We start from the raw sequence: 13,317 nt of genomic DNA on the forward strand, positions 1-13,317 counted from the left end.
CTATTTTTCTCCTCTGCACCTGTGTGCTGCCCTTTGGATGGGAATAACTTGAAAAGACTTGATCTTCAGTACAGAGTGAGAGGTTCACTCCTAATACAGACCATGTACATCTATGATGTCTGTTGTATGTAGTGAGTCATGATACTGTTCTGAGGTAGGGTTTTTCCTTGTCCCTGACCTGGACATTTAAACAAAATGTCATGGATTTACAGAATAAAGAGATAAAGTTGGTATTTAAATGAGGATTAAGACTGGGGAGTTTCTATACATGGTATCTGGATCTGGGGCATTGCCTGTGTTTATATTGTGTAATGTATTGCCAATTCTGGCAGGACATGCACTGTTTACCTCAGTGTGCTACAGAGCTGAGATCCCCCTACAGAAAGGCTTTCAGCCCTGATGTGCTTCCCTCCTTGCAGGGCTGCCCCAGCAGGGGCTGCACAAGGTGGGCATGTCAGGTCAGACCCAGCCTGGCATCTCTGCAGCAGGATCATGTGCATGTCCCCCAGCAAACTGAGGCTTCATTCTAAAGTTTGCATTTGAAATTGTGAGATCCCAGCACAGGATATGAGGCATTAAAGATTGACCATAATTAATTCTGACTTGACAGTCTTGGTACTTGCTCCTTCTTCACTATTGAGCATGGGGTGGCAGGACAGGAATCACAGTGCCAACAGCACTGCTTGTTTGGGAATACTAAGGAGAGATTGTGCACAATGGGAGGTACCAGCTTGCACTGTGGCATACTTGCTCATTTTGTGTTAGACTTGACTCATTCTTTCATTGGCAGTTTTTGTTGGACCTCTTCTGAATTGTTATTTGCATCTGCAGTGACTGCCAAATAAAGGCCACCCAGGTTAATGCTATTTACCACTTGCAAGTGAGAAGTGAACCTCTATTTAATGAAGAAAATATTGTGTAAAGTGTGTCACTGTACTGGCAACACTGTGCTGCAACCTGTGTTGTTATCATCTTGACGCCTGTGTGTGTTCATTTCTCTCCTACTTGTCATGACCTCTGTGACTTTGTGCTTCAGCATTGCAGTGCCAAACTGTGGGAAGGAAAGCATGCAGAAATTCATGTCTCATTAGAGTTCATCCAAATGGAAGGAAGAACTGGGACAAAGCCCAACTGGAATCTTTGTGGAGACAATGTTGGGTTCTAAACAGATTATCTGCATCCTCTCTAAATAATCTTCCTGTCCCTGTGTTTCCATGGGCAGACTTGTGTTTGGCTTTCAGACGGAGAGATCAAGGAAAGCATCTTCATGCCCTGACTGGAAAAGATGGAATTTTAGTCCATCTGAAATGATGAAGTCTATCAAACTTCATCTTGGGCTAAAATCTCTAGCAATCATTGCATTTTCTGATACAGGCAATATAAATAGTGTTCAGTATAACAAGTAGTGATGAGCCATATGCTAGGTTAGGAAAAAAGAAGGTGGATCTTTTTTTATGCAAACTATTTAGGATGGACAAGTTTTGCTTTCTTACAGAGCAGTACTTCTTGAGCTGAAACCTGTTCGTGTGTTGCTGCCTTCTCCAGCAGAAAGACCTTTCCACAGTCACCTCTGGCAGCTGTTTTTCAGTTGTGTTTTGATTGTTTTTGGCAATAAATAATTTCTGGATTGTAGGGAGACAGGGATCTAGAGAAAACACAGGAGGGCTGCCCGAGCCCTGCTCGGTGCAGGAGCACAGGCAGGAGATGTGTGTGCCACACGGGCAGGAGATGTGTGTGCCACAGGCTCCATCCCACGGCCGGCGGGAGCAGCCTGGGAATTCACAGGCGCATCCACAGCTCCGGAAATCCTGCACGGTTGGTTCCAAAGCCACACTTCTTGCATAACCAGAAAGGAATGAACCAACCTGCCAAATCTTTCTGCACAAAATAGCCGCAACAGGAGTGCAGTGACTCTTGTAAAAGCAAGGCAAAAGAAACCGGCTTTGGAGAAGGACAAGAATTTGAAGACGCAAAAGCCGCTCGGAGGTGCTGAAACGCGGGGTGTCAGTGGGAGGAGAGCAGAGCAGAGGGAGGTAATGCAGCAAAGCCGGGCCAATAGCCTGCGGGGCGATTATCCCGGGTCAGACTGTCCTGCGCAGCAGCGGGCACACCGGACAGGAGGAGAGCAGAGGAGAGGAAGGAGAGCAGAGGAAAGGCAGGTAACGCAGCAAACACGGCCCGGAGCCTGAGGGGCGATTATCCCGGCTCAGAACGCCCGGCAGCGCCCACGGAGCGAGACTGCGCCGGGAGCAGCGAAAGGAACCTCTGGAAATGCACTAAATGTGTTCATTTTACCGCTGGGGTCTAATGGATGCGTGTTCTAGCTCTGCGTTACCTTCATTACAATGAGCCTTATCAGGGAGCCGAAAATCCTTCACAGTTATTCAGGAGACTCCCTCTCTACAAACAGTAGTAAAAAATCTGTAATGCGCTTTTGCTTCAGTATGTGCAAACACAGGTACACCCACCGTATTCATTAATTGGAAGTGTAAATACTATAGTCATTCTTCCCTCTTTCACATTTAGGATCCTGGAAGTTTCATGGAAAAGTTCTAAGGATATTTCTGACACTTTCAAGAGGCTTTTTTTCAATATTGTTCAAGTAACTAATGGAAGTAAGGAACCTACTGTTATGCTTGTTAGGGAATTATTTCATGTCCTGACATTTCCTGCTATTTATAAATCATGATTTCCCTTTCCAGTGCTTTTGTCTTGCTGTTGTTGCTCAGGTACAGACCTAACACCTGGGCCCTGGTGTCTGCCACTGGCTATGTCTTCAAGGAAGTGCAAGGCTCATTACCTTGTTTTCCAACCTCAGATGTGGTCAATAGCACCCATGCCATGTAACCATCCAGCACTGAGCCTGTCCAGTCAGCAAGACATCCTACTCCTACAGTGTGCTCTACTTAATCCAACCAATCAATACTGACAACACTGAGAATCAGGAAAGAAATGTCAGGTTAACTCTGAGCACCTTCTAATTACTGCTACATGAAAAGCACCCTTTCCTCCCATCCTTGACATGTTAGGTTGGTTTTTGTTTTGTTCCAAGCCTTCACAGAACAAACTGGGTCTTTGCAAGACCAGGCGTGGAGGGGAGTTTGGTACCACACTGAGACTGGCAGGGAAGAGGGACCCTGAAGGTAAATTTGGCACTGAAAAATGCTGAATTTGCACATCTCTATATTCTCTTTAGAAACAAGTCCTATTGCCATCACAGCTTTTTACAAGGAGGCATTGGCAGAATACATAACCCAAGGGTTTTCACTAATTCAAAATGCCAGCAGAGACTTGGGAGAAGCAAATCTGCTTTGGGATTTTCCAGAATTTGAGGCACAAAGCTCATGGAATATTTTATTTATCTGGTAAAATGGTGCACAAGGATTTTTAGTGGCTTTCCTTTTTCCTCTGTAAAATAAACATCTTTAGTAAAGAAGTCCAGGTCCAAACAGGATCGAGGAAAGTTACAAAGTACAGCTGGGCTGCATTTTATAATAAAACAGCAGAAAATCCAATCACAAAAAGTAGGTGGAAGATGACATCTGCAAGAGAAACACAGGCTACATGTGAGTACTTCCCTGTCAGCTCCCTTTCACCTTCTCTTCCCACCCCATTCAATAAAACTGCATGCCCTAATGTGGCTCTGTCAACATATCAAATGTTAACAAATAGACTTTGAAAGGTGTGTTTCAAAGCCTTTCCAATCAGAAATGCTTTCAGACACCCCTGTTAACCCAGTAAAACATGATTGTTCCTTTTTGGGAAGAGGGTGTGACAATTAGAGAAAGAAGATTGTTCTGTATTGGAAGTAATTGCTATGATTTTATTGTCTGGTGTGAGGGGTGTACCAAAAAAGGAAAACAAAGTATATTACACTAGGAAATAAAATCTGATTTTGAAATGGTCACTCTTCTGTCAAATTTACTGATATTTCAGGTTTTTTCTTTGAGCTATGGATTTTATGTTGACAAGGACACTCAAAATGCATATTTGGGATTGATACTTTCATTGTCATCCTTTGCTGTTTACCTGAGAGTGTGTAAAATCTGGATAAACCTTTGCCTGTATAAAAGAGGAAGAAAAAGATTACATCAGGATGATGATTAAAATAGCCAGTGTGCTTTGTAAAAGCAGAACAGAAAACATTTGTCACATTTTGAAATTCTGAATATTTCTTCCTGTTAGACTTACTGTTTGAAGTTATAAAAGGATCCTCAGTTCTTTTACCTTCTAACACCGAGGGGGGTTTACTGGTGCAACATGATGGATTGTAATAATTCTACTGTGTCTGTATTTGTAATTTTAAACTGGCTTCCAGATTGGTGCAGATACAGTTGATAAACTAGTATAAAGGGCTCTAGTGAAAACATTGTTTGTTCCAAGGACTTGCTTCAAAAGGTGAACCAGCTCAGAGAGAAATCCCTGGTGCCTGCAGGAGGCAGCAGTTGGAGGGAACAGTTGTTCTGCAGTGGGGAAGGCCGATGGCAGTGCCATCAGTCAGGAGGGATAGGCACAAATCATCCCTGCAGCTCATGAAGGTGTTGTGGATATGCTGAAGCATGGACTCACAGTGTAAAGAAAAACTTTCCTGCTGCGCCTGACCTCTCTCCCACTCCCATGCAACCTGTCAGAGTGTGTCTGAGCTGCTGCTGAGGTCACAGGCAGGTGAGCAGAGCTTTCACTGCCAGCTCTGTGTGTCAGTGGTTTGGCCATTTATCATAAATGCCAAAGGGGTGCCTGGACTCACTTGGCAAGTGAAGAGAATGTCACTGAGCTCTTCTGCCAGAGTTGGAGGGGACCAACTTCTGTTCAAGTCTCCTGCTGCCCTGGGGGAAAGGGGTCTGGCAGAGGGCTGTGGCTCCCTCTGCTTGCTCCTACCTGCCAGCTTCATTGCTTCCCAAGGGAGAAGCACCCCAGGAGCCCCGGCACTTACTGCGCACGGTGATCTCTGCCACCAGAACACCTCCGGTTTGTTCCGCGTGCTGCTTGCGCTTGTCACATGTCTCAAGAGAGCAGAGAGAAAGTCATGTATACCAAAACAATTAAAAATTATTTAAAAACCCCACAGGCACAATTCTTATGTTTCCAACCAAGAAAATTGCTGCATATTTTCTAGGGACTTTTTTTTCTGCCTGTAATTATTGGGGATTTTGGTGCAGGAGGGATTTAAGGGGAGTCTTTACGGTTCACTTTCTGAAGATTTTGACGGGCTGCCTTTCCCACCCTGCCTTAAACAAAACTCCTGTCAAGAAGAGGGAAATTGAGCTGCATCTGTTTAACCCCTGACCTCTGTGAAGGCTTCTGTGGTTGTTTATTGCTGATGATAATTGTTGCCCATTGGGTAGAAACAGGAAGCACCAAATCCTTTCCGAATTGATCAGTTCATGTCCAGCACTAATGATGCCTGTCACAGCTGACAAGGTCTGTATTGGAGGCAGTGCTCTGCAGATTAAAGGTCCTTGTACATCTCCTGACCTTTGCAGATCCCCAGCTGTGGGCATTTTTATTACAAACTCAGCATGTAGTAATTCTGGTTATGAGTTGCTTGTAAGCACAGACCACCAGCTTGGTTCAACCTTAATTGCAGGAGACCACCAGCTGCATTTTTGAGTGGGAACTGGACTCGAGGGATGTTGCCTCATTGAGCAATTATCCTGCACTGGAAGGGTGAGGTGGGAATTCCACACAGTGCCTGAAAGAAGGACGATGCAGGTGTTTGGCAGTGCTGCCAGAGGGGCACATATGAAGTAATGGGTTTGTGGGGTTTTTTTTAACTCTGATCTGTGGCTGGATAAAAAGCTGAAGAAATCTTGAAAAAAAAACCAACAAAATCTAAGAGTTTTTTTTGTTGCCTTTGAAACTTAGAATTTCTAACAAAGTGTTTTTGTCAAACATGCTAATTTTGCACAAGTCAGTTTCTCTTGCTTAGCACTGAAGCTGTATATTACAAAATGCTGCCTTAATTTGCTCCTGGACTGAGAAAGGGGTTAGAATGAAAAATTGGGCTCACCAGGAGTGATGTTTCCTCTCAAGCAAGAAACATTTGTTGTTGAAATGACAGCATGTTGGCCATGGAGTATTTTGTGCTCTCATTTTAGGTTAAATAAAATTCTGTTTCATTGCATGAGAGAAAGAATGGCAGAGCTCTGACTTGGTGAAGGGTGGAGAGAGAAGTCTTTAAAGAAAGACATTTTATGGGCACCTGCCCTTGTTAAATTATGTGCCTGCATAGCACCATCACCATACTCCCATCTAATGACACAATAATTCACTCTTCTACCTCAGTTCCTCATCCAGAGACAATTTATGTATTTTATGCAGTGTAGGATGTCTGCAAGAGCAATAACTTACTGCAGCATGGCAGGGAGGGAGGACTTTCTTTGGGAAAGGGACTGGGAGGTTTGAGACAGGTTCTCCCACTGCCCCCAGGGTGTTCTTACCACCGAGATACTTGGTAAAATGGAAAAAGCTCAACTTTCTCCTTTTTTCCTTTTTTCCAGGCTTGTGTTTAACTGTAGCTGTTTGTCAGACAGGACTGTCATCTGGGATATCGACAGGAGCTGAGTTTTTCAATGGCTACCTTATTTCTCAATACATTTAAACAAGTTTCCCAATGTTGCCTGTGGCATGACAGGGGTCGGGCTGCACAGCTGGGTTCCCGCAGTGCCTGCCTCCATCTGCTGAGAGCCCTGGCACTGGCTCTGCTCCTGCAAACCCTCGGCGAGGGCTGGCCATCCTCTGTCTGAAGGTGGCACTGTGTGTTTCTCCAGCAGGGAGGCCTTACCACGGGGCAGGAGAACTTCTCGCTGTCGCAGATGTGCGTCTCGCAGTGCAGCCAGACCTTGGACAGCTTGGGGATGTTGCGGAAGCGGAAGGCGTTGAACTGGAACGTGGCCCGGTTCGTTTTCCCGTTCTCGTGCACTAGGATGGAGTAGTCTGTGGCACACCTGTGTTGTGGGTGGAGAAGCAGTGTCAGAGCCCCTGTGGCTTCAGTGAAATATGTCCTGAGGTGACATCTGATGAGAGCATTTGCCCTGCTGTGGGCCAGCTTTTCCTGTGCTCCCTTATACCCCCACAACCAGTTTTGCAGTCATCCTCAGGGCTGGGCTGAGTAGAGGTGCTCCCCTGGGTCCCACCAGCACCTACCCCTTGGTAATCAAAGGCCAGTGGATCTGGTAGAAATACTCTGAGGAGGGAGTTGCCCAGCAGTTGTTGAGAACAACTTTAAACCTGGGGAGATACAAACCCCAGATTAGCAAGGAATGTCCCAATTGCCAATTTATTACTCATTCCTCCTTCCTTTGCCTACCTGTCACTTAAGCCCTTGGCTTCCACTCCAGCAAATATGTCAGAACCAATTTCTGATGTTTCAACCACAAAGGGGGCTTCCTTTATACTTGAGAACTTGGCATTCTTTGAAAGACAAAGACAAAGGCATCGTACATTACTTGTAACGTGCAAAGCAAGGCATGATTCAACTTCAGACACCACTGGAGAGACTGACCCCATAAATCTGGGTTCTTATAACCTGCAACCTCCAAACTCTACACTGGTTAGCAGGACTATTGTAAACCCAAGATGATGTTTAAAAAAATTTTATTAATATTTGGTATATAATGATGATCAGTGACAGAACTTGATGCTGTTTGGGTTGTAGCATGTATTGCATGTATTCCCACAGGGCATGGATGGGGAGCAAGCTTGCTGCTGTTTCTGGTGGTGGGGGAAGCTGGTGGGAGTGACAGTGAAGGTGAGTGTACAGAATGGGAATGGAGTTGGGACATGGCCACATGTTGGAGAAAAGGAAGGAAGACAAGCAGAAATCACAAGAAAAAAGCCAGCCTGCTGCACATGGAGCAGTGTAGTGCTCAGGTGAAAAGTTTTTGTTACAAATACACTGAAATGCCTACTTTAAATCCCAATGCTTCTTGTTGGGTAAGATGGCAACAAAGCTAGCACCAGAACGGTACAAAGAATATCAGGTTTAGTCCTAGCATTGGCTTACCTAGTGGTTAATACTCCTTTTACCTGGCCTATAATTTTAACACAGTATGTTTCTAGTTGTGCTTTTTCTAGCTGTGCTAAAATAGAGAGGCTGTTTTGGAGCTTTTGACTGTGCTTTTGTGGAGAAAAGATTCCAGGATTAGGAGCTGGCTGCTCCAACAGTGCAGTGGAGCTACAGAGAGGACAGGAATGATTAAAAAGGTCTGACTGATATCAAGGGACAGTATTTTGTTGGCAACAAAATTCCAGCATGACCTAAAGATCTGTGGGGTACATGAAATATCTGTCAGGTGAGAGGACCAGGGAGAAAGCTGCCAGGGAAACGCAAGGAGCTTTGCTGTGTCTATAGAGGCCATGCAAGGCCAGGAGTACGTGCAGATTCATGCTGATCTTGCAGTGGGACTACACACAAGTTTTGACTTTTCTTATAAAACCTGTCAGCAGGTTAGAAATATACTTCTCAGTAGAAAAAACTGTCTGATTCTGAGGGATTAAAAGAACAGTTGGCATGAGTCTGCTCTGTTCACTTTAAGTATATCCCTGTTAATCAGCAGAAAGAAGAACCCCTGCCAATCCCACTGCAATTATCTGTTCCAGGCTAGTAATGTGCTCCATGACACATAAAAGTCAGGAGCAGCAGCCCTTTTTTTTCCAGCCCTTTGTCTAAAGCCTTTGTAAGGTAAAGGTGAAGGTGTGAGTGGCAAAGAGCACTTACAGAGTAGAAGTTGAGGGACAGTTGGCTTTCAAATGAGCCGGAGCTCCCGTTCTTCACATGGACAGTGGCCACCCTGGGGACAGGACAAAATTCTGCATGAGTGAGGCATGGTGATGAGGACAGGGTGAGACACACTCCCAGGAGAGGATGTACCTTTGGTCAAAGGCAGCCTGGTTCACCAGGTAGTTGGCATTGTATGTGCAGGTGAATGAGTAATTCACAGGCTGGCTCTTCACAATCACTGAGGAATCATTGGAGACGATGGAGTTATAGAAGTGATACACAGGATTCTTGAACTGTGAATGGTGAGACAGAGAAATGTGGGCAGTACTGAGTCCTTGAGGCATCACGAATAAACATTGAAACATGAAGACTCTGGTTTCAAAACAGCCCCCCCAAGGAAACATGGTTTGGTAGCTCTTTATATGCTGTGCTGCCTATTCATATGCCTTACTAAACATAAGTTCTGTGTAACACAGGTGCAGGTGAACAGCAGACTAATATCCCTAAGCCAGTGAGTATTTTGCCTGGAACTGAAAAGCACAGCTGTGCGATTCTTCCTTCTCCTTCACTCTGCAGTTTGCCTCCTTCTTCCATTGGTACCTAAAGCTTACTTCAAGCTGAAGAGGATAGGATTCTCTCAAGTGAGTGCAGCCATTTCCTGAGTGAGAAATGCTGACCTTCATAGTCTTACCTCTGACTGTGTGCCACAGTATGATTTGTTTTTAGGTGACAGGTCTGGGATTGTGAATTGGTAATATCCTGAATCGTGAATCCCATTGTAGCAAATGCCTCCAAGGGCCAGCTGATTAACCTCCCATCCATAAGGACACTCTGGAATTCTGGTAATGATGGTTTTAGGATAGCAGTACACCAAAATTACATCTGGAAGGAAAATGATACACCTGGAGTTATTCAGTAGTATTTTCTTTTTGAAGAGGTAGGTCAACCTACTTACTTTCCATTGGGCTTAACCTTCTGTGAACAGGGGTGTGTGCTGGAAGGTCCCCTAATGAGAGCAGCTTTTGCTACACAAAACAGACCTTTAGGTTGTTAAATTCTGTCCTCTTTGGAAGAGTTTAGCCATTGCCTTCTAATCAATGCAGAACTTTGTGAAAATTTTTTACCTTTTTGGAATAGCTGATTGAAAAGCAGAGACACTGCTGAGGAACCTGAAGTAAAAAAGGACTGCACTGAAAATGTCTCATTAACTTATGCTGCAAAGCTGGCTTCTGTAACACCACTGACTCTGTAAAAATAATATTGGTGAGGTTGTTTGGTAGGCTTTGCAGATCTGCACTGTTTTGTACTGGTGTATAAATCTTGGCCACAATAGATATTCTGCCTTTTCTTTTCTTGGACTGGCACTGTAGTGCCAGCACAAACTGAATTTTTCCAATTGTCAAGTCCAAAGCCAAGATCTAAAATTGAACCTAAGCCTGCTAACAACAATAGGAAGTGACCCAAACTCCCAGCCCTGTTAACAGCAGTGCAGTGTAATTCCAAACATGGTGATTGCTAATACACTCATGAATGCTGAACATCATAACAGACAGACTGATAGCTTCATGACAGCAGAATTGGATATTTTTCACAGGCACAGCTAATTTGAACATCCGATGGAAATTTTAAGGGCAAACATTGACTAACAATTAGTGACCTGAAAACTGAGGAAGACTTCCAATTACTACAGTGAGAAAAAAAGGTACCCTCCCTGGAATTATTCAGTTGCTTCTTTTAAAGCCCTTGCCACTCTCATTTTTTATGCTAAAAGCCTCATTTTGCAGCCTTTCCATGTCTGCTAGGAATAATCTGGGAAAGTCAACTAGAGACATTAACAATTTGCTTTTTCTGATTAAAAACCTTCCGCACATGCAAGCTGATTCTGCTTGTGTTAATGCTCAGATTTAAAACTGGCAACTTTAGAGCTATGAAAATTCCTGTAGTTAAGAGAAACTGCTTGTGCAAATAAAGGTACTGAAATAAATGGCTAGAGGGCCAAATACTTTAGATATACCATGAAATGACTGATAGCAATCTGACAGTAGTCATGCTTTTTAGTGACAGTAGTCACTAAGAAGCAAACACTAAATTGAGGCATATTCCAACACATTTCTAGAGCACATTTTGTAATTGTAGTGAAATCTATTTTACAGGTCTGGCAATCTGACTGTAGTCTGTGGGACTAAAGCCCAGTTTGGGCAGCAAAGATCTGCTACATCTAGCCTGTACTATAACAGAAAATTTCTAATTTTTGTTCCCTTTGCTACTTTATGCTTTTGTGATTAACTTTCTTGCACTATGGTTATTGCAGAGAATTAGCTACATGCCTAATCCTTTGTGGGGTTAGGACTTGTATGGAACATTCTTTACTGTGCTAGCTCAAAGCAGGTCAATAAAAGAAATTTAAGGATTAGCTCTACAGAATCCACAGTTTAACTTTCTGAAAGAAAACATTTTGATTTTGAATGAAAAAAACCTGTGGCATCTTAATTACAGGAGAAGATCTTAGGAGATTTAAGTTATTTTACCTGCTTTATTTGGAGTGCAAGGCCCTGCAAGAGCTCGAGCCAAGATGACCAGCAGATAAATAGCAAGAGTCACCATTTCTTGCAATGATCTGAGGACACAGGAAATAAAAGCTGAAAATGTCTTTAAAAGTGGAAATAAAAACAATGCATTGTCTGCAGCCCTGAGCTTGTAGTAGCTACTGTTAAAATGTCATTTTTGCAGAGAGAAAAAATGAAACAGTGGGATTTGAAAAAAAGAGGAAATAGAAATTACTAGAAGAAATATGACACAAGAACATATATAATGTGCTTAAAATTTACTGCTGAAACTATTCTCTGTGGTGATTGGTATTCTGATGCATATAAACTTAAGATAGCTCAGTTTTGGTGAATTATGCATTTTCTCCTTTGCTGCTAAATGTTGAGTTTTGAGGAAAACATCCATAGAAGTTATTTACATTTTCATTTCAGGCCTCCAACCTGAAAGCTGTTTCCCACAGGGGAAAAACATATACAGCCTGTGGGATTGGGACTGCAGTTCTCATATTTTCCCTTTGAAGACACTCTTCAGTATCAGCCCTCATACACACATCACTAAACAGACTAAGTCAGAAGTAAGAAATATCATTTACAGGAAAAAAAAAATCATTCCAATTCAGTAATTCTAACAAAACCAATCAATTTCAACATTTTCACTCAGCCTTTATTTAAAAATATATATTTATAAAAGAGTCTTAAAGTACGTATCAGTGACAGTTCCTTCTAATTATCATCCTATGCATTCTACAAGAAATTAAAGGTTATACCTACGAGACAGGAAGAAGCTAATTATTTCAGATTTTCATTCCAGTGTCATTCCAAAAGCAGCGCTGTCAGCTCTTTCCAAGATGTCCTCTTTCAAATGAACCCAGCTGGTGTTATCTTCGCTTTATATAAGCAATCTTGTAAAAGGAGCCCATCTCTGGTTAAATCTCAACCTGCCAGTATTGTCCAGTGTGAGAGGAAAAAAAAAAAGGGTTATAGAAAAGCAGTTCTCTTCCCCTAGATGAGACTGCATTGCTGCTATTTGATTTTTACAAATCTTTCTACAGTGGTTTTTTACAGATCTTGCAAACAAGTGAGCAGAAACCTGCTGAAGGTACAAAATTTTTTGGTTTCTGAGTTTATTATGATGTAAAATTTCTGGGGAGGTGAAGGTGCAGCTGCCTGCTAGAATTCAGTGAAAACATATTTATAGGAATTAGCTGCTTGTCTTAAATGGCTTATTGAGAATGTCACACTTTTGTGCCATACGAATGAACAAAAGTAATGGCAACAGATCATATACTACCTTTGGAGTTGTTTTTTTTACTTATTTTTTTCTAAAAGTTCACAGGCAGGTAATCTGAGTTTAGGTAGGCTCTTCCGTAAGCCTTAGTGTTATGCTACATAATACTAAATGCACATAAGACTGTGTAATATACATTGAATATTAAAATATAGATTGTATAAAATTTACCATTGCACAGAAAACTGAAACAAATTTACTCTTTGTATGACCCCCAGTCATGAAGTTGCCTGTGAAAGTCCTTGCTAGCTGGTAGGATTTTCTGGTGCCCCATTACATCCTGTTTTTGTCAGCTTATAGTGAAAGGACCAGAAAAAGTAGTGGGTGCACTACTGCTATTTTATACAGAATATATGGGCTTTGAACAGTCTTGCCATGGGAGCTGGCCCAGGCTCAGCTTTGGGCACTGTGTCCCAAACCCTACCCAGTCCCATGTGCTGTTGAACCACTCATGCTCTGAATACCTGTCTTGAGTCACTAAACACCTCTGAGTCTCCTCACAGCTGGTCTGGTAGCTCCTCTTGTGCAGAACCTTGTTCTGCCCCACCCACAGCAGGACTTTGGTGTGGATCTGCCTTCTCTCAGGCAGTCTTTGGCAAACAGGGTGGCACAGTAATAAAGCTGTACCAGTTGTCAACAGTCTGGAGTTTTTGAAGGAGAGAGTGGAATGGAAGAGCACAGTGGCCCTGACCTAAACCTGAAATGCTCAACAAGGAGTTTTTAGCTGGCCTGTGAGTGAGGACAGCATTCACTACAAGAAG

At 43.0% G+C, this 13,317-nt stretch overlaps 1 protein-coding gene across 1 annotated transcript; it reads right to left on the reverse strand.

The window, feature by feature from the left end:
* Nucleotides 1-3,457: 3,457 nt before the first annotated feature.
* On the reverse strand, nt 3,458-12,116 carry TECTB (tectorin beta). The gene is made up of 11 exons (XM_005416374.2): nt 12,040-12,116; nt 11,251-11,339; nt 9,414-9,604; nt 8,873-9,015; nt 8,720-8,792; nt 7,310-7,413; nt 7,147-7,230; nt 6,785-6,947; nt 4,934-5,003; nt 4,030-4,062; nt 3,458-3,542 (listed from the first exon to the last, which is right to left on the reverse strand). The coding sequence occupies exons 2-11, from the start codon at nt 11,324-11,326 to the stop codon at nt 3,490-3,492; spliced, it is 990 nt and encodes a 329-aa protein (XP_005416431.1). The 5' UTR covers nt 11,327-11,339; nt 12,040-12,116; the 3' UTR covers nt 3,458-3,489.
* Between the last annotated feature and the right edge of the window lie 1,201 nt (nt 12,117-13,317).

The sequence above is a fragment of the Geospiza fortis genome, unplaced genomic scaffold (assembly GCF_000277835.1).
Source record: "Geospiza fortis unplaced genomic scaffold, GeoFor_1.0 scaffold130, whole genome shotgun sequence".
Classification (NCBI taxonomy): domain Eukaryota; kingdom Metazoa; phylum Chordata; class Aves; order Passeriformes; family Thraupidae; genus Geospiza; species Geospiza fortis.

What these genes read in the sequence shown, in the direction of transcription:
- TECTB (XM_005416374.2), bottom strand. Translation starts at nt 11,326, where the DNA reads ATGGTGACTCTTGCTATTTATCTGCTGGTCATCTTGGCTCGAGCTCTT. An exon ending in TGTCCCTCAACTTCTACTCT is followed by an intron (nt 7,414 to 8,719) that starts GTAAGTGCTCTT and finishes TGTCTTTCAAAG; the next exon opens with AATGCCAAGTTCTCAAGTAT. An exon ending in CAGATTTTACACACTCTCAG is followed by an intron (nt 3,543 to 4,029) that starts GTAAACAGCAAA and finishes TTTCTCTTGCAG; the next exon opens with ATGTCATCTTCCACCTACTT.